The sequence below is a fragment of the Fundulus heteroclitus genome, chromosome 21, assembly GCF_011125445.2.
Source record: "Fundulus heteroclitus isolate FHET01 chromosome 21, MU-UCD_Fhet_4.1, whole genome shotgun sequence".
Lineage (NCBI taxonomy): Eukaryota > Metazoa > Chordata > Actinopteri > Cyprinodontiformes > Fundulidae > Fundulus > Fundulus heteroclitus.
This window is the reverse complement of record NC_046381.1, coordinates 31,172,534-31,191,752: the sequence shown is the minus strand read 5'-3', so window position 1 is coordinate 31,191,752 and position 19,219 is coordinate 31,172,534. Positions and strand designations below refer to the sequence as shown.

Sequence of the window (19,219 nt, the reverse complement as noted above, 5' to 3'; positions counted from 1 at the left end):
CTAAGCAGTCTAAGTCTTTCTCTTTCAGCATCTGAGCTCCTAATTGCTCGGGACTGTTGACATTGCTGGGCATCCCACTGCTGCTCGTCTGGTAATAAGATACAGGGCCGTCCCATGAGGATTCCAGCCCGTAATATTAGTCATTTCCATCTTATTCCAATTGTGTAAGCAAGTAATCACAAAGGAAGCACCTGCCATGAGACCTGCTAGTGAAATAATGCATGACCACTGGAAAAAAGGAACTCTCGAGGAGTTCATTCATGGTGTTAGCCTACAGCAGGAATGGTCCTGGATCCAGGGCATTCCTGTGGTTAGCAGCCGAAGTCATATTTCGACCGTTTCCTAAAATCCTTTTGACCCGCATCCAAAGACATGTAACCTTGCGGTCGGGTTCTGTTCAAAGCAATTAGCCATCCACGTAGAGCTGAAACTGATATGGTCCTCTCCTACAGCGGATCTCGCTCCGCGCCCTTCCCGAACATTGCCGGCATCGATGAAAAGGGAACCCGTAATGACCTCCACTTTTGTAAATACAAACGTTTACTGAATGCAGCCAGGAAAAAAAAAAAAAAAAAGCGAGACGCATCCAACGGGCAGTTAAATGCCTTCCACATCAAAGACTGCTGAGCTGCTCTTTGATGAACACTATCCCTAACTACCCAAGGTTACATCATAATGGCTTCCACGCTGGTGTACCCTGCAAACCTGAACAGAAGCAGCTGCCGCCTCCTCTAAATGTTTTTATTCTGCTTCTTGGAAAAGCAAACTGCACCAACTTGGTTTACAGATGGGACTTATTAGCTGGCGTTACTGCTGAAGATGTGTAAAAAGCCTGGAAACGTAGGGTTTCGGGAGCATAAACACACTGGATTTCTTTATTTGTTTTAGAAAACCAACCCTTAATTTAATTACATGTATTCAAAAGAAAAGAAAAACCCATTTTAATATATAATCAGTTATTACGTTTTTGTATAATCACTGGTGGCACTATTATAGGCACCCCCAGAAATGTCTTTACAATAAATAAGTAAAGCAATTTTAGATTGTATTGCCCATGGACAGCTGGAGATAGGCACCAGCACCCATTGCGACCCCAATAGGGATAAGCGTGTTTGGAAAATGGATATATATTTTTCTTTTCAAGTTAATCAGAGTTTCTATGAACTTAAATTACCAATTCATATCTCTCTGTTTCACTTGGGATATAAATATGACATGACACAGAGGCCAGTTTCCCCTAGCCACAAGGCCTTGCCCCGGATGAGGACTCATGGCCATCATGTCCCTTTGTAAAAAGAGCAGAAAGGTAAAAGCAGTTAAAAAAAAATCTCCAATTGTAATAAAATCCCACTATAGAAGCAGTATGCTTTGGTCAGATATTACCGAGATATTACCCTCCATATTATTGGTTTGGTGTAAAGTAAAAGATAAAATGGGATAAAGCGCCTTATGCCCATTGTCAATGGGCATACGTATTTAACCACCAAATTGACTTTTTTTGCTAATAAACTTTAAAAATTCATGTCTTATAGTGCTGTCTACATTAGGGCTTCCCAACCTTTTCTTCCCACAACCCCCAAAACAACAAATGAAGAGACTGGCGACCCCCTTTTGGTGGGGTGGGGGCGCTTTGTTTTACTGGCTTTACCGAAAGAGAGTAAAGTAGTAATTTTCTGAGAACTATTATCAAAAACTGCCGTCCTCCCCCTGTGTTCAAATGAATAACTGGGCATGTTGTCCCGACCCCCTCTTTGGGAGCTCCTGGTCTACATGTTCTGTTCATTAATTTGACAATTTACTGCGCATTTGTTGAAATCCTGCTTTTGTTTTTAAAAACATCTGTGTGGCGCCCTGCAATTGAATTTCGAATCAGCTTTCGTAGTATTGGCTCAAAAGACGTTGTGACATCGGCCAGAAAAACTGACATCAGTAGCACTGCTGCTGTGGGGTATAAAAGCAGCTGGAGTTGTTACGTTGAGCTTTGCCTGGTCTGCTGGGAACCGCCTCCTTTAGGCACATTTAACATTTCGAGGTATGGGGGTGAGTTAACCTTTAATTATGATGCTGTGGGCCTGTTTCTCCTACAGGCTCTCCAGGAACCTTGTTAAAGAGCACTGCATTAAGAACTCTTTGAAATACCAGAACATTATGAATAGAAATCAACACAAATAGTTCACAAGACACAAAATCAATCTTCTTCAATGACCATTTCAGTCCCCCGGCCTAACTCTTTCAGAAAGACTCTGTTAAAAGCTTATTTTTAAAGTTTCCGCCCAGCTTTGGCAAAAGAACAAGAGCATAAAGAGGATCTTTTAAGAATTAACTTCAATGTTGAGAATTTTTATTTTTTATTTTGGTTAATGCAAAAGTCTAGATTGTGGTCCATGACCTGGCTTCACTTGAGAACATAATTGTTTGCAGAGCTAGCGTGTCCAGCTGGCATTGACATGCAGGCCGAGAACGATGGACACGCCCCCTAGCTGCATGAACGCTGTCCAGTGGGTTTCAGCAGACGCTCCATTTCTATATTTTTAACCTCTTTCAGAGTTTTTCAACATCTCTGTAGAAAACAAAACCATGATGAGGTGCAGCTACCAGGGGATTCATGGCGCTGTCTGAAGCGTGGGGCGTGTTGACTGTTCTGTTGACCCCGGCATCCCCCCCTGGGGTGTGGACCACTGGGCTCAGGTGTGGCTGCTGTGAACAGCTGTAATGGCAATGCTCAGGTCAGCACTCAAACCTTTGCTCCAACCTTAATGGAATAATGTCCAAGACACAAGGAGCCCTGTCTATCACTGTGTTTTTCCTGCCTCCCTCTCTCCCTCCCTCCCTCTCTACTTCTCCCTGAGAGAGGATTCCCAGATGTTTATCATAAAACACCACATATTTCTAACCGAGCTGCGTTTTTTTTCTCTCCAATGTTTTCTCTCTGCTAATAAAATCGATATGTGCCGTTGGGCGGGCGCAGCGATGAGCGTGACCACACAGAGGAGTGTGAGCGCCATGCTGGTACCTTGGATCAAACAGACCAGCAGCAGCTTGTAAATTTCCCATTTACGGGAATTCTTTCGATTTGATTATATTATTTATCTCATGCTACCAGGGCACATGCGTCAACAAGTATTTACTGTGTTTATGCAAACTTTAGCTGCCCTCGTTATAGTGCCGTCGTGTCGATGGGGGCTGGCCTGTGTGGGGCTGCCCACCCCCCCACCCCCCCCTTTGAGATCACATGCAGAATAAGCTACTTTTAGCCGCAGTCACTTGACTTTCCCGGGGCTGGAGGTTGGCGTCTGTGCCGAGGCTGAATGTGACTCGTTGGTTGGAAGCAGTCACACAATGCGTGGAGTGTATGGCGTACAGTAGGTCCGCTTCCATGTTTAAATAAATGTGTAGGTGGTTCTAGTTCGCCAGTCGCACACGCTGTCTTGAAAAAGTATTCCCACCCTCGAACTTTTCACATTTTGTCACATTAAAACCAAAATCCTATGTGATAAACCAACACAGGTTTGTGCAGAGGTGTGAAGTGAAAAGAAAAGTTGTTTTTTAAAATCATTCACTCTCAAAGATTAAATCTGAAAAGTGTGGCTGGCGTTCTTATGCATATTCTCCGAGTTTAGGGTTTGTAGGACTACCTTTCACTGCAGTGGACACTGTAGGTCTTTTGATGTATGTCTCTACCTGCTTTCCACATCTATAGGCTGAACGTTTTACCCGTTCTTCTTTACAAAATAGATCAAGCTAAGTCAATTTGCAGGGAGAATTGCTGTGAACAGCAACTTTTAAGTCTTGCCAAAGATTCTTAATTGGATTTTCTGTAAGTCTGGGCTTTGACTGGACCATCCTAAGATATGAATGTATCTTCCATCCCATTGTAGCTCTGACTTTATGTTTAGGGCTATTGAAGCTCCACCTCTCTTTTAAGCCTTTTGCAGCCTTTAATGTGTTTTCCTCCAGGACTGCTATCTGTTTAGCTTCTTCCATGTTCCCAGCAACTCTAATCAGCCTCCCTTTGCTTTCCTGTGGAAAACCGTCCCCACAGCACCTTGCAGTCACCACCATTGTTCATGGTGATACTGGTTAGCCCAGGGTGATTCATATTGTTTGTTTCTGTCATGCGTAGGATTTTACACGTAGGTCAAAATGTTCTGTTTTAGTTTCATCTAAGCAGAGTGCCATCTTCCATATTTGGTTTGTCCCCTGGACAGGCTATGCCCTAACTGCAATTTTCTCTTTTGTTCAATCATGGCTTTGTTTAGCAAGTAACTATTTGTGTGAAGTGCTTGACTCATAGTAGCTGTCAACAGGTTATCTAGCCTGGGATGGGGAATCCTGCAGCTCCTCCAGAGTTACTATCAGCCTCTTGTCCTCTTTTATTATTCATGATCCCTTGAACCAGTTTAGCCCAGTCAGTTGCAGAATAGGGGTCTGCAAACTTTACAATTCAACTAGCATATTTGTTCCTAAACTCGTTTAGAACCACAAATGTTGCATGACTTAAAAAAAAAAGAAAACTGATGTATCTTGTAATATTAACTATAGGAACTATGATGTCATTTCTAAAGAACCCTGGTTGTATTTCTATTTCCAGGTGTTAAAATAAAGAAAAACACCAGCTTCTTATAAAATATTTTCGTCTATAGGATGTTGAGATTTGTGCCAAATTAAGTAGAAAAAAGAAGCCAAATAATTTCACACTTACAGACATGGCAAAATAAGTATTGCTGGTAATTTTAGTGTCATTGTGTTGTGGAAATTCAATGGAACAGTTTCATTAAAAAACATAATAAGTAATGCAGGTTTTGGCATTTTATTTCTATCTATATTTGAAAACATTAGTTGGTTCTCTATCATCAGTAGAGCCATTGTTGAAGGCCCAAAAGCCGCTTGCGACTCCGAAGACGTAGTTTGCAGACCCCTGGTTGAGGTGGACGTCCATATCATGGTAGGATTGCAGATACGCCAGGCTATTTGCATGTTTGATTGACAGATTAAATAGTATTCAAAGCTTGAGAAATTGTTTTACAACTTTCCTTTTCCATCATGGTGCATGGCTGAGTACTTTTGCGTGGCACCATGGTTGGAAGAACTGTGAGCAACTGAACCTAAAATATGAGCAGCAGCTGACAGATAATCATAGTGATTTAGCTTGTTCGTTAGTGTGCAAATGACTTCTTTTACAATCATTTCAGTATTGTCTTGCTGTGCGTGCCGCTGCCAAATCATGGATGAAACCACCATCTTCACTCCTCAGCATGTGCGCGCACAGATGTGGGCAGGCCTGCGTTTCAGCAGTTTCATTGCGCTGGCTTTATTTAGGAAACCTAACAGATACGATGACAGCAACTTCAATTATGAAAATATCTATCAGCCCTATCGATCCCTTAAAGCTGTCCATAAGCATTAGAAAAGTCCTAATATTTTGTTCCCGTTGAAGCCTGAATGTGATTCGGGGGAAAACCAAACAAGTTTCCCATTCTCTCTGGTTTCTTGGGCAAGAGACCGGGAAATAGCAGACCACACTGCTTGCACTCAGATGGATACGCCGCCCGAAGCTACACACCCCGCCAACCACAAATGGACTGGGCTTCCTTATAATAAATTGGGGGAATTGGGTTGGCGTGCTGACTTTAAGAGAGAATCATGATCCAAGTGGGCTTTTGTCAGGATGTGGTGGTTTACTACCATTCTCTCACTTTCTTCTTGTTCTGTATGCCCATTAGCGGCTTAGATGTTTTCCATATGTCTGTTTGTGTACAGCGCGGCTTCTCTCTTAAAGCAGTTACATCTGTGGCGGCCTCCAAAGATAGCATGATTGGGAGGGTAAGGATAGTAAAGCCTTATGTTGGCAAACTTTTGCATTGAAAAAGTTTGCAATCAGCTCGGAATCAGAGATGCATCACAACTCAACCACTCTGCCTCTGTTTTGACTCTTTAAAGTTAAACTCCCATCCAGCTGCTTCCCTTGTCTGGGATTCTTGATGGCTCTAAACAATTTCCATAATTATGTCCCCCTGGCTTTATGTTTAAACAGGTGGAGGAGGAGTTTCTCTCTTTCTCTCTCTCTCTCTCTCTCTCTCTCAACATGGTCTATAACACCACAAAGGAAACAAGGAGGGATAAAAGTGGGCCGTATTGACATCATTTTTCATATTATTGGATAAAAACAAACACGGACGTCGCTTTGATTCGATTTCAACAAATGTCATATTTTATATGGCATTATATTCCAGGCCTAACATGGAATAATCTGATTCTCCTTCCCTGGATAATGCCATTACACTGACTGATTTTCTCTCCTGGCTATTTCTCATGAATTTCTCTCAGCATGGCATCATCCACCTCAAGCCGTCAGAATGAATCCGAGGCGTCAGGCACCTCCAGGTCCCTCGCTGCTTCCCTCACGCTCCTATCCAGAGGAGTGCGTGACTAATTATTTTCTCCCCACTGCATTTGGCTTCAGAAAAAAAAAAAAAAAAAGTCTTCCTTTTCCCACCACGGCTCATCTGATATTTGTTTTTGTGCTCTACACTTTTGGAGCCGGAGGAAAGTGTTGTTACAGACTCCAGTATTCGAATTCCATCCACCCACATGGAATACTATTATGTTTTTAAGGACTTGGCTTGCTTGAGAAAGGAGTTGCTATTGATGCTTAGTGAAAAGTAATTGTGCTGTTACTGCAGCTGTCCAAGTGAAAAAGGAAAGCAACCATTTCAAGAGTACGAGATGTTTCCAGGAAGACATTCTTCTTTTGTAATTCCTGACACTTTTATTCTGCCTGTGCATCCTTGTCCCAGCAATCCATCCAATAATATACTGCTACCTGTCTACTAAAAGCCGCATAAACACACAAAGTGCTGTGTAAAGTATCCATACCCTTAAACTTGTCCCCATTTTGCCACCTCTACGCACTTCAATGTTTGACAGACCAGCACAAAGTAGTGCATAAGTGTAATGGGGAAAGAAAATAACATAGCACGGTAGCTGTTTCCCCTAAATGGCAACCTTTAAGAGGAAGTTCTAATGGATTTCTTTTACAAATGGCTTTTTTCTTGACACTTTTCCATAGGGGCCAGATTTTTGCATTGCACAAATAATAGTTGTCCTACTGACTGATTCTCCCACCCGAGCTGTGGATTTCTGCAGCTCCTCTAGAGTTAGTGTGTGCCTCTTTGCTGCTTCACTGATTAACTTTGCTCTTGCCTAGTCTGTCACTTTATGTCTGGAAAGTCATGTCCTTGTAGGTTTGCTCTTCTATTATCCTTTTTTCATCCACAAATGAGGCATCAAGCCGTGATCAGTGAGATTTTCACAACGTAGGATATTGTATAAGCTAGCTCTCCTTTGGACTTCTCATTGGTCTTCACTAAAGTTTTCTAACAAACCCCTTTAGTCATTGCAGCTAATTGGCACTATATTTTGTCTTCATCAGTAAAGAAGAATGAATACAGATGCATACCACTGTTTTTCACTTAAAATTTCAATAAGATTAAGCTTTTGACTGTAGTGTGAGTAAATGTGAAATACTTGTAGTAATATGAATACTGCAGCAAGGTGTTGGATTCATATTTTTTCTGTTTTTCACCCAGGATTTTTCAAGTTGTAAAACACCAAATCTTAAACAAAGTGATCCAGGTTCTAGGAGAAAAGAACAGCGGATGTTTCTTTAAGGAGAAATGCACGTGTGTATACCCCCAGAGCAGCACCTGGCTGCCACATTGCTGTCCGAGCCGCATGAAAAGTGACGCCCGGTAAAGCCGTGTTCGCAACACTTTCTCAGCGTGTTTCTTTTAATTGGCTTGTCTTGTTCTTTCATCAGCCAGCTCGTTAGCAGTGCGCTGGTGGTGAGGGAGACAATATCTCCATGTCAACCTCTTATATAATCAGAAAACAGACATGCACTCCACCGGAAGAGTAGATTCTTAGGCCAACAGCTTTATAGGTGGAAATTGGTACAGCCAATTGTGAAGAGGTCATTTTTGTAACTATAAATTTGCATTCTAATTTGAGCTTTTGTGTTAATAAAAGCACATTCATTTCATCATCCATCTTTATAAAACCATCTTTATTTTAAAGGTTCTCCAACATCCACGGATAACATCTGCATTCCGCCCACACCTTTGTTTTTTCAAGTCAAAAGAGAAAAAGTTTGATTAAAGCTAGACATAAATGTCACACTTAATTTACTTGCCCAGATACATGTTCAGGTGCCACTAATCCTCCATCACACACTCGCTCACTCTCCTGTCAGGGACTTTGAAGTGCTTTAAATGATTTTCTGTGGGTTTCGTTTCACTCAGAGCAACATTTCTCATCATGACTTTCTGTAACCACAGTAACTCTTGGCTATTTTTACTCCTGAGTTGGTCCATGCTTCATTTTGACAGCATTAGGAAAAGCTTTCAACTAGTTTTCTTACTCCTCAGGAGTTTATGTTCCCTGTTGCAACCAAACACATTACAGAAGCCATAGGGAGCACTTGAGGTTAAACTGTGCTAACTGAACACTTTCAAGGTTGACTAACTTTTAAACACTTACTCACAGTCCAGGAAGCACTGTGCCGACCAATGACCCTAAAACACATTGTCATTGTAGTGCTGGGTCTGTCATTTGATTCAGTCAAAAACATCTGGGAGAAGTAATGTGTCTAGTTCTTTGATGTATGTTTCCTTTACATTGTCTATTCAACTTTTATTTAAATATGTTATATTTAGTAAGGCTTTGTCCTTTACCTCTACTTTATTTTCTATCTCATCAATTGACTGCCTTTGTAACATGTTTTGCAGTTGGAGTGCTGTTGGTAAAAGTTGTGATTCTTTAAAAGGATGTTGTCGTGTGGTGAGGCTTTAACAGAACCGAAAAAAAGGAACCTCAGGAGCAGCACTGTGAACTGAAGGGATTTAATAATGGCAAAAGGCAAACTTACAAATGATGTGGCACAAGGAGAACAGGACAAAGCAAGGGCAGAGAAACAGACTTGATGGAAAACCTTGGGTATATTAAAGCACTAACAGGAGAGTCCAGCGGAGAACAATAGTCATCCGTGAACTGAAATACTGAGGGACGTGTGGAGAGAGACATAGGATGCATGTGTGCTAATCAGGAGACGTGTGGAGCAGCTAAAGCACAAGGTAAGCGAGGAGGCTGAGGAAGCTAAACTAATAAACATGAATGAGCTGAACTAAAACAGAAAGAAGCCATAAAACCAAGAAGAAATGTCTGACAGAGATCTAATATCCATCCATCCATTTTCTAACATGTCTATCCCTTTTTGGGGCGCTGGTGTCTATCTCCAGCTGTCAATTGGGGAGAGGCAGGGTAAACCCTGGACAGGTCGGCAGTCTATCGCAGGGCAACACAGAGGCAAACAGGACAAACAGCCATTATCGCCCACACTCACACCTAAGGAGAATTTAGAGAGGCCAATTAACCTAACGGTCATGCACAAAAAAGTAGGACAAGGCAATAACATTATGAACTAAGAAACTAAACACAAAAGACTGAACTAATAAGGAAACACCTTAGAGAACATAAATAACAGGAAAAAAGTAAAACAGACAGAAAAGAAACCCTAACACCCAATGATCATATGTGAGCTTATACAACGACTGCATGCAGTTCCATGTTGGTACAACAAGTTCAAACAACCCCTTTGGAAGATTGGGGAAGATTTGCTGGACTTCTGGGAAAGATGTTTAAAGAAGCATTAAAATGAATAGACTTTTTATTGCAGCAGCATGACCTCGCTGTGCAGAACTGGGAAAAGCACACTTAATTTGAGTGAAGACAAAGGGATTTTAAACAGAAGCGTGTGTCATAGTGATGTGTTTGTTGTGTTCTTATTTTGGATGCACCAGGTAAGCAACGGGGCCGAGACGCAGAGCGGACGCCATTCTGCAACAGTTGAGCAGCAGCAGCCAGAAGACCGAGACGGCTTCCAGCAAGCATCGAAGCAGTACGGCTCCCTGCCGCGGTGAGACATCAGCCCTCCTCCTCCTCCTCTTCCTCCTCATCTGTCTGTCTGTCTCTGCATCAGTCTCCGACTCACCCTCCGAGTGACTTATCACGTCCTCCCTGCCCTTTCTCAAACCCTTCATTTGACTTTTTCCATTTATCAATTTCTTATTCTCCCATGTTTTTTTCTCTTTTCTGAATCTTTCATTTATTACTTTAGATGTCCTCAAAGTCAGTCACCACAAAGCCATTTCTAACTCATCTGCAGAACTTTTAATGAGTCCTACAAACACTAGTTATAAGATATAATTATCAAAGAATATTGCTTTAAATAAAAGTTATGAATGTTTTTCAGCCTGATTAAGTCAATGCTGACCCAAAGGACGGTCTCCCCTTGTAATGAATAACGAGACCAGCAGCATATAGTCTTGACTTTTCTCTTTCTCCTCTGCAGTGGCTTGAGTTAAGAGCTTCAAGGAGTGCTCTTCATCTTCTCCATCTTTCTGTGTCCATTCTTTTAGCGTATTTGTCAAAGAGGCTCCAATGAATCCTACCATAGCTTGCGTCTGGTACCCGTGGTTAGAATGATCAATATTTGCATTTGCATCTATCGCTCTGTAAAATGCCGTTTCCATTCCTATGAAGCTTTCTACTCTCATCCCAGTCTGTGTGCACACATCTAAGGAAAGCGTTGCTGGTTTAAAAAAAAAAAAATCTCCACCTTTGAATCTTAAAGAGGAACTCCCCACAGGCATTATTTCAATCCACTGTCTGATTTCCATACTAATTTAACTCCATGATAAAATTAAAATTTTCACTGAAAATGTTCACATTGAAAACAAAACAGTGTGAACTTCTGGGTTATTTTGAATGCAGAGTGTTGTACATTCCTAAAGAATCAGGTAGGATGCTTGATCAGTTAAACAAACAGTCCTTTCATTTTTGTTACCCTATTCTGTTGTGTGTCTTTCTTATTGCAAAGCACTTTCTCTCCGCTGCCTCTGACCAGTCACAGCCAGATCAATTAAAACATGTTCGTGCATATAACTATGGATTTGGGCTCCACATGGACACATAATCAATGTGATCTGTATAAGCCTGACTGATCTATGCGTTCCTTCAAAGGTGTTATCTGCTGGCATCTCATGTGATGTGACAGTTGCCTCGAGGCAGCCGCTCAGTAAGTTGCGTCTCTCCTGGGAAAGTTCAACTTGACCGGCCGGTGCTTTCTTTGATATACATTCCTCTCATAATTTCATAGATTCTGATGTGATCTGATGAGTCCAGAGCTGACACATGACCCAGATTTAGACTTTTCAGAACTTGTGTCTCAGTCAGGCTACTGGTACCAAAGTGTGGCTAGGGTTTGAAAAAGTTGGAATTTCAGAACTGCCACGATTCTTTGTCACATCGTCCCAGCAGTTCAAAGGGTTTTTAATGAGATGCCAGAGAAAGTGTCGGAGGGAGCGGAGGTTTCTCCAGCTGTATGGAGATGGAGTAAGGCAGTATTGCCTTTCCCTCACAAGTTGCTGTGCACTGCACTGTAAATATGGCCCTTTTTACATCAGCTCCGTCCGCTTGCGAGCATTACTGCAAAAGTTTTTTCAGCTCCGGCCTGGCTTTTTTCCAGCCCTGCTCAGGATTAGGGTCGACCAGAGCAGAATAGAGCAGAGTTTTTCGCTGAACATACTGCTGTTCACTGCTGTTTCGAGGAGAAACGAGAAAGTTTTCTCCCAGGAAGTCCAGGGAAAAGAACAACATCATTAATATTAAGGACCACCATGAACGCAGTGGGTCAAACTGAAGTTTAATATTACTGTTTACAAACCACGAACCACGCCTGAAGGAAAATATAAATAAAAGATGAAATACACTTCAGTATTCTATATGCAGATGGGCACTCTGTAGTTAATAACCTAAATCAGATTGTGGATTTAGCGAGGCTTTCTCTCATTTTACACTGAAAACAACCAAGTCTCTAAAGAGTGCACGGCCCCTCATCAAACCGCTGTGGGAAGGCAGGCTCTCTGCTTTGCTGTCGCAGCAGCAGTGGAGAAAGTAGAGGAAGGCAGGGCCGAATCAACGGAGCATGAATGTCCAATATCCAACCTATAAAAAAAAATTTCACTGCGGTCAAAAGTCTGCAGTTTTGCGCTTTAAAGTCCTTATTGTTGTTCTTGCCATGGCTGAGGCAAAAACTTCCTCATCCAAAATTATAACTCCAGGGGGTAGCACCCACCCTCACTCACCTCACGAGGTAGTCATAGGCCTTCTTTTATTTAGGGAGTGATGCTGTATAGTTTGTGTGATCAGCTAGAAGCAGAACTTAAGAGGCTTCACACAAACATAATTTCTGGATTGAGGTGTACAATTTTAAGATGGATCCTTTAAATGTCAAGCATTTGCATGGCCAACAAACAAGGTCACCACACTGAGTCAGTCCAAGGAGGGATTTCCCACACAGACCTTATGCATAGAGCTGAGGTCAACACCGCATGACATCCGGTTATATTTTTCAAATTCACAGCTGTGCAGGAAATCCCTACATCCACTTCTTCACTGTGAACACTTGGAAATTATTGACTGTAGCAGGCATATATCTTATACTTTTGCTTGACTTTATATATCAAAATCCAATGAATGACAACTGCTATCATAAAGCTATTTCCTGTTACCTGACCAGTAATAGGAATATTTGTTGCACAAATAATAGCCAATCCATTTTGTTTGCATTTTCTTTGAAAACACCATGAAACTGTATTTTAGGTTATCTTACTGTGCAAATCTTATATCAGCCCAAAACTAGTCTCTATATAACTCCTCAATTCAGAGCAAAACTTTTACATCTTATCTGCCTTATCCTTTTTGCCTTTACTAGGCATATAGGGACATTTCCCCTCAGAAAGAAGAAAACAAATCAACGACTCAAAGAGCTTTGAGAAGAAGCCATGGTGGCTGGTTATCAGATGACAGCCAGGCTTAACTCTCCTTCTGGGATGTGAGGATTGGAAGAGCACTAATGAAGGCTTGTTGTTGGAGCAGGATTAGTGGCGACAGGCAGTGGAGGGCAAGACAGGCCCAGAGCGGAACAAGTGTTTTAGTAGGAGGGCAGAAACCACTGATTAGCCTGAAAGAGAAACTTACACACACACACAAATACACACAGGCACACATGTTATTGTTGTTAAGATAAGGTTCTTTACCCTGGGTTCACAGGGTTCCTAATGTAGGCTGAAAACGTCTGGAAAAAAGATATATTCTGAGCTACAGTTCAGGTCAGAAGTTTACAGAGACTTCAGGATGAATAGCATGCTGATTTTAGACTTTTATTGATTCATATTAACTGTTGCATAAGTTGAATAATTATAAAAAACTGTTTTTTAAAAACACTGATCCATTCTATGAATTTGAATCCATCCAGTCTGTGATTTTTGCAGGTTTTCACATTAAAAGCTTGTCATTCTTAGAAATGTCTGCATTGCATTTAGAGCAGGGGTGTCAAACTCATTTTGGTTTAGGGGCCGCATACAGCTTAATCTGATCTCAAGAGGGCCACACGAGTTAACTCATTGCAAGATTAAATAGAACTAATAAATGTGGACTTGTTGTTGATTTTTATATTAAGTTAATTTCACTTTTACACAATATATTATGAATAACCTCAGCGTTTTTAAGAAAGGTAGCTATGTGTAATTTCAACAATACTTTTACTCAGTTAAACATTTACTTGTGCATTATGCATAAGAACTGATCACAGTGATTATACAATGTTAAAAAACATTTATTCACATTTTTTGGAACTTAAAAACACTGTCCTGCATGACAAAATACATCAAACATATAAAAATTAAGAAATTATTTGAATTTTTCCACACCTGAAGCTTAATCTGCTAATTAAAACACAGCGCCCCTCGTGGACAATACAGGAACTGCATATTTTCAATTAAACAAAGTACATGTTTTTTTCAATAATTGTTTTATCATTCTCTTTCTTTTATCTTGTCCACTTGTGAAAGTCAAATCTGATGAGCTCTTTGTGGCATCTTATTGCCACATTGCCAGACAGGACACTGGAAAAAATTTTTTTTTTTTTTTTTATAATGATAAAGCATTTAGCCACAGGACTAAATTGTTCGGCGGGCCGGATCCGGCCCGCGGGCCGTATGTTTGACACCCCTGATTTAGAGGGAACAGATTATCTAGCTGAGCATATTAAAACTCTAGTGTTTAGTCTATTTGAATGGCGAAAAGTGTGAGACTTGGACATGTAAAATGTGTAAGACCCCTGGGCTTCAGTAGCCAGGCCAGTTCCTTCCTCTACCAGAGCAACATTATTTTACAAGTATAGGTTTAAAAAACATTTTCTATGTTCAGTATATAAATAACTGCTCCATTGTGTGTTAGATGAATTTAGGGCTTTTCTGTGATCAGTTTAAGTCTGTGCATGTTTGTGTGTGGATGTAGTCTTTCTACTCCCTCTCATAAAGTCTGATTTTTCCCAGCTGCTTTAAAGAAACACACAGCAGCCACACTTTTTTTTTCTTTCTACAAGCCAACTTCCTGGTTCTGTTTGTTATTTTCTGTCATTCTAAATTTATCCTACTCTTTGGTAAAATGTTATTTTTTTCCATCACCCCCTTTTGTAATTGGGACTAATCTCCTCTGTGACATATTCTAGCGCAGAGGTAGAGGTGATAAGAGAACTAGATCTTCTGACACATCAATCACAGCTACATTCCTCTGGAACAATGGCCGCTCTGCTCTCCTCCTTTTTGCCGCAGAAAGAAACCTTTTTAAATCCGTTCTCTTCTGTCACCGAAAAGCCTAAAAGGTCATTCGGGAACTGCAGACCGCAGCCTTGTGCAACAGGCATCCTGAACTTAAAGCAAGAAAATCCCTCATGAGTGCCGTTGGCTGCTCTGCAAGCCAAGCCGGAGTGTAAATGCATGGCAGCTCGCCCAGACAGCGAAACCCAGATATAGAGCATGTGGTGGGGCTCTCTGCAGTCTGTCCCTGCATCTGTCCTTGCATCAATTACAGCCTCTCGTACTCAAGCACACAGTGTAAAAAATTCATGTGTTCAAATTGTATTGTACAACACATAAATACATTTGCCCCCCCACATGCTTTTGTGTGCATTTCGATTCAATATTCTGTGAGCTGACATCTAAAGTCTAGATTGTTTACATTAGTCTAAAAGTGGTGGTAAATGTTAAATATACCATAAGTTAAACATCTTTATGCCCCAACCAGAGCACGGCCTATCTGCCTTTTAATGTTGTAGGAACATATGCTGCCTTTGGTAAATAACATTCTAGCATCACCTTACTTTGCATCTGGTAGTGGAGCAGTTTCATTTCCTGCTAAGCCAAATAGTGATTTTATTTTTGCATGCTGATGAGGTACAACTATATGAACCTCTGCTTTCAACTCTATGCAGGTACTGCTCAAATGTTGTAGCAGTGATCACATAACAAAATTAACTTATCTCATGCTACGCAATGCAGATGCTTTGTCTGCACTCATGACGATTCCGTCATCTTTAAACACTGAATAGTTGTTTCCACCTGACAGTGGCCCGGCACTCTTTCTAATTATTTCAGGTAATCAGGATTTCGGCACTTGAGAGCACAAACAGACTGTATAGAGCCGGAAAGTCCAAAAGTGCAGCCCTTTGGCCCATTTGTGGCATTCTTGCCTGCCTATTTGTCATGTTTGCTTTATGGTTGATGTATTTCAGCTGTTCATATAGACATCAACATTTTATCGTTCAGTGCTACAGCAGCAATGCTGCCTTTTTTATTTCAGGTTCTAGAGTTGTTGGAAAACAAGGCTCTGCCATGCAGCTATTGTTTAAAACTTTATGTCTTTTTATTTTATTATTGCAAGAAAAAGCATAGCCATTTTTTGATTTTTGCTCAGAACAAGTTAGCTTGTCATTGGACTGTGAATATAATGTTATATAGTTATATATACAACGGCTGGAGCTTATCTCTGATGCCCATGAGTGCAGTCTCTCAAGATTAAACGGTTTGCTTTGGCCCTTGATGGGCAGTCTTAAATGAGCTTTGCAGGTTTGTTTAGCTCTGTCAAACATGAGGGAGATTTGATGAGTTTTCAGGATTCCGCAGTTTGTCTGAAAAGAAAGTTTGAGTGTGAGCTACCGACTCCAACTCTTGCTGTCGGTGTCTGTCTAGAATGAGAACGGAGCCAACAAGAAGTGCAGGCAGTGTATCCTAAAAGCATCTCAAGACCCCGTTCTCCCCTGATATCTTGTCCTGCGAGCTCAAAAACCTTTTCAACACACAAGGGGTCACTGGGGTGTGGAGAAGATTTCTCTTAGCACCCTCAATGCCGCAGACATTGCCACGGGTCTGCCATCGCGTGTCAGGCTTTAATGGATCCTAATAATGGAGGAACGTATTTAACCCCATAAGAAAAAAAAAAAAACCTTTGGAAAAATGGGCTTTTCAAAGTTAATTTCTGGAAAGAATAAGAAGTGTGTTGAAGGGAGCTGTTTTTGTCTCTCCTTTTGAGTCAGGACTTGAGGACTTGATATGCGTGCATCTCATGCTGTCCTGTCAGTGCAGAAGCTGGCAGGCAAGCTGAAGATGAGTAGAAGGCAGAGAACGCTGTGAGGCCTGCTATTACGCTGTCTGTTCTGTAAGTGCACCCATCTGCATCTCCAAAAGGAAGTTAAATGGATAAAAGCAGACATTTTTCTCTGGGAGGTTTTAGCTTTTGTGTTTGTTTACTATGTGGAACTAATTGTCCTGCGGGCATTTTAGGCTTCTACCATTTGTTTTCTGTCCTTTGCGTGTCTCACTTATTATGCTACTGGATCCAGGGTAATCAAGCAGTATGCTTAAACACATTCTTCTTTTCTTCCCTCATGTTGCTTCTATTTTTTTTTTTAAGTGAAGAGCAGTTCACTAGCAGCATTTCCGTCTTTTGTTTTTGTGGTATAGAAAAAGCTAGCTGGTAGATTAGCAGCTAGCTAGCTTGAGCTGGCTAGAAGTTAACCTACAAACAGCTCGTATTATATTAAAATTTTAACAGTCTGCCCCATCACATTCAAAGAATGTTCAAGAAGGTTTAAGGGGTTTGCAGATCATGGGGCACAGGTCAGTTTTAAACTAGAATCAGAATCAGCATCTGAGAACAGCTTTTTTATTAAGTCTTGAGACAGATTATCAGGTCTTTACCTCGGCCATTCGAACACATGAATATGCTTTGATCTAAGCCAGCAGGATTTCAGATGATGAACTGAGTAGTACTTTATGTGAGGTTCAAAGTCCTGGATGTTGTTTCATAACCTAACACTGCTTTAAACTTCCCCCCAACACCGTCCCTGACCTGTCAGCAGTGTTCCTTGGTCTTCTCAAAGCAGTTTTTCCCCCTTATTATTCACCAACAAACATCTGAGGCCTTTGGAGAACAGCTGGATTTATATTGAGAATAAACTATACACTGGTTGACTCAGTTTAATTTTTGGGTAATCTTCTGAATGTTATTTTTTAAGGTTGTCAGAGAAAATGTTCACGAATGCACAAATGCCATGTTCTTTTAGTATTTAGAAGAAGAAAAATGAAAATACTGGAAACGGCTTCCCTTAATGTTTGAAACCTGCCGCTACTTTGTGCTGGTTTATTTTATTTAAACCCTTGTAAATATAACATTTTTGTTTGTAATGTGGCAAAATAAGTCAACATTCAAGGCACGTGAATACTTTTTACCAGGCACTGTAAATTCATTCCTTTATCATGTGGGAGTTCTTGGCAGAATTTATCTTTAGCTCTGTTCTATTTAGATGTCTTTCATGTTTAAAATAACGGGTTAAACATACAAGTAACCCTTCTGCTTCTCTTGTTGTACTCAGGCCACATCGTAAGAACCCCAGCACAGTGTCCCAGGACTCCTGGGAAAGGTCGTACCCTCACTCTGATGGTTTCCAGACACCTAAGGAGAACCCTCGCCTCTCCGTGGGCCCGGGCTCTCGCAGCTGCTCCATGGGAAAACAGAGCCTAAACGCTCGGGTCCTCTTAGAGACCCAGGAGTTGCTGAGGCAGGAGCAAAGACGGAGGGAACAGGAGGCCAGGAAAACCAGACCATCTGCCGCGCTGGAAGTCCCCGGCAGCGCCACCGGCAGCGGCAGCTCCTACAACTACAGCAGAGAGCACAGCCAGGCCTCTGCCACAGGACACGTGCAGACACCACAAAGACCTAAAGGCCCCTACAGGCAGGACGTTCCCCCATCACCGTCACAACTGGCCAAACTCGGCCACCGTCAGGGCTCAGAGAAGGGGAGGATTTTATATTCCTGAGGCACAGGATCTCAACAAGCATTTACATTGCAAAAACACAGTAAAGTCTGTTTTTAATACGTTGGTAAAAAAAATATATTTTTTTTATTCATCGGTTGTTTTAAATGTTTTATATCTTAAAGACAGATTTTTCTAATATAAATTTGATCTTTTTTAGTTGTAATAAAAGGAAATAGATGTTTTACGGCCCGGCATTGTTTTATATATTTGTATAAAGTGCCTTCTGTCTGTTCTCCTTATCTTTATCACCCATCCATCCACCTGCTGGTTCTGGCTTTAGGCAGCAGTCTGATCCAAACGTATGACACAGTCCAAGTATGCTTTGTACCCCCTGATGACGTCCTTGACCTCTGTAGTTTAGTTTTTTTTGTGAATAAGGTTTATTTTTTTGCTTTTCATGGAAACTTTATCAAGCAGTGTGCCATGTGTGCTTGTGTGAGTAGGAGTCTTGGCAGGAACCGGCATGCAGAGACACACGGAGTGGAGGTTAAGGAGCTTGTGTGAACTGTTCAGTCAGAGCGTGGATTTGGGCACAAACACCCCACCCCCATCCCTCCTGCTCCAGTTCAGTTGGAGATGCCCATTTTGGTTTCTTCTTCAGTATCCCCCCCCCCCCCCCCTTCTTATATTCACTATGATAATCCTGAATTCTCTCTTCCCCTTGGCTGGCTGCTTTATCTCTGCGTTCTCTCCTCACCCTGTCACTCTCATCTCTCTGCTCCCTCAGTGGAAGAAAACAGCTTTAGATCTTCTTAATTCTTGCTCTGCTCCACTCACCCAGGGACAACCGGCAGAACAAAATGGGGTCAGTGCTGGGTTATTAATTAATGTGTCGAGTCAAAAAAAATAAATAAATGTGGCCCTTTGTGTGTGTTTGCAGTCATGTGTGGAGAGGGAGCTGACGCTGCCTCTGGCTTCACCTCGAAGGATTGGGTTGTAAC

At 41.5% G+C, this 19,219-nt stretch overlaps 1 protein-coding gene across 1 annotated transcript in view; it reads left to right on the top strand.

Annotated features, from left to right (window-relative positions):
- The window catches only part of LOC105928002 (partitioning defective 3 homolog), a gene marked incomplete in the record, with an annotated part of 353,527 nt that extends 335,141 nt beyond the window's left edge, over window positions 1-18,386 (top strand). Inside the window, 2 exon segments of the mRNA XM_036125173.1 lie at window positions 9,858-9,973; window positions 17,834-18,386. Of these exon segments, the coding sequence (XP_035981066.1) occupies window positions 9,858-9,973; window positions 17,834-18,278 (561 nt within the window).
- Window positions 18,387-19,219: the final 833 nt, after the last annotated feature.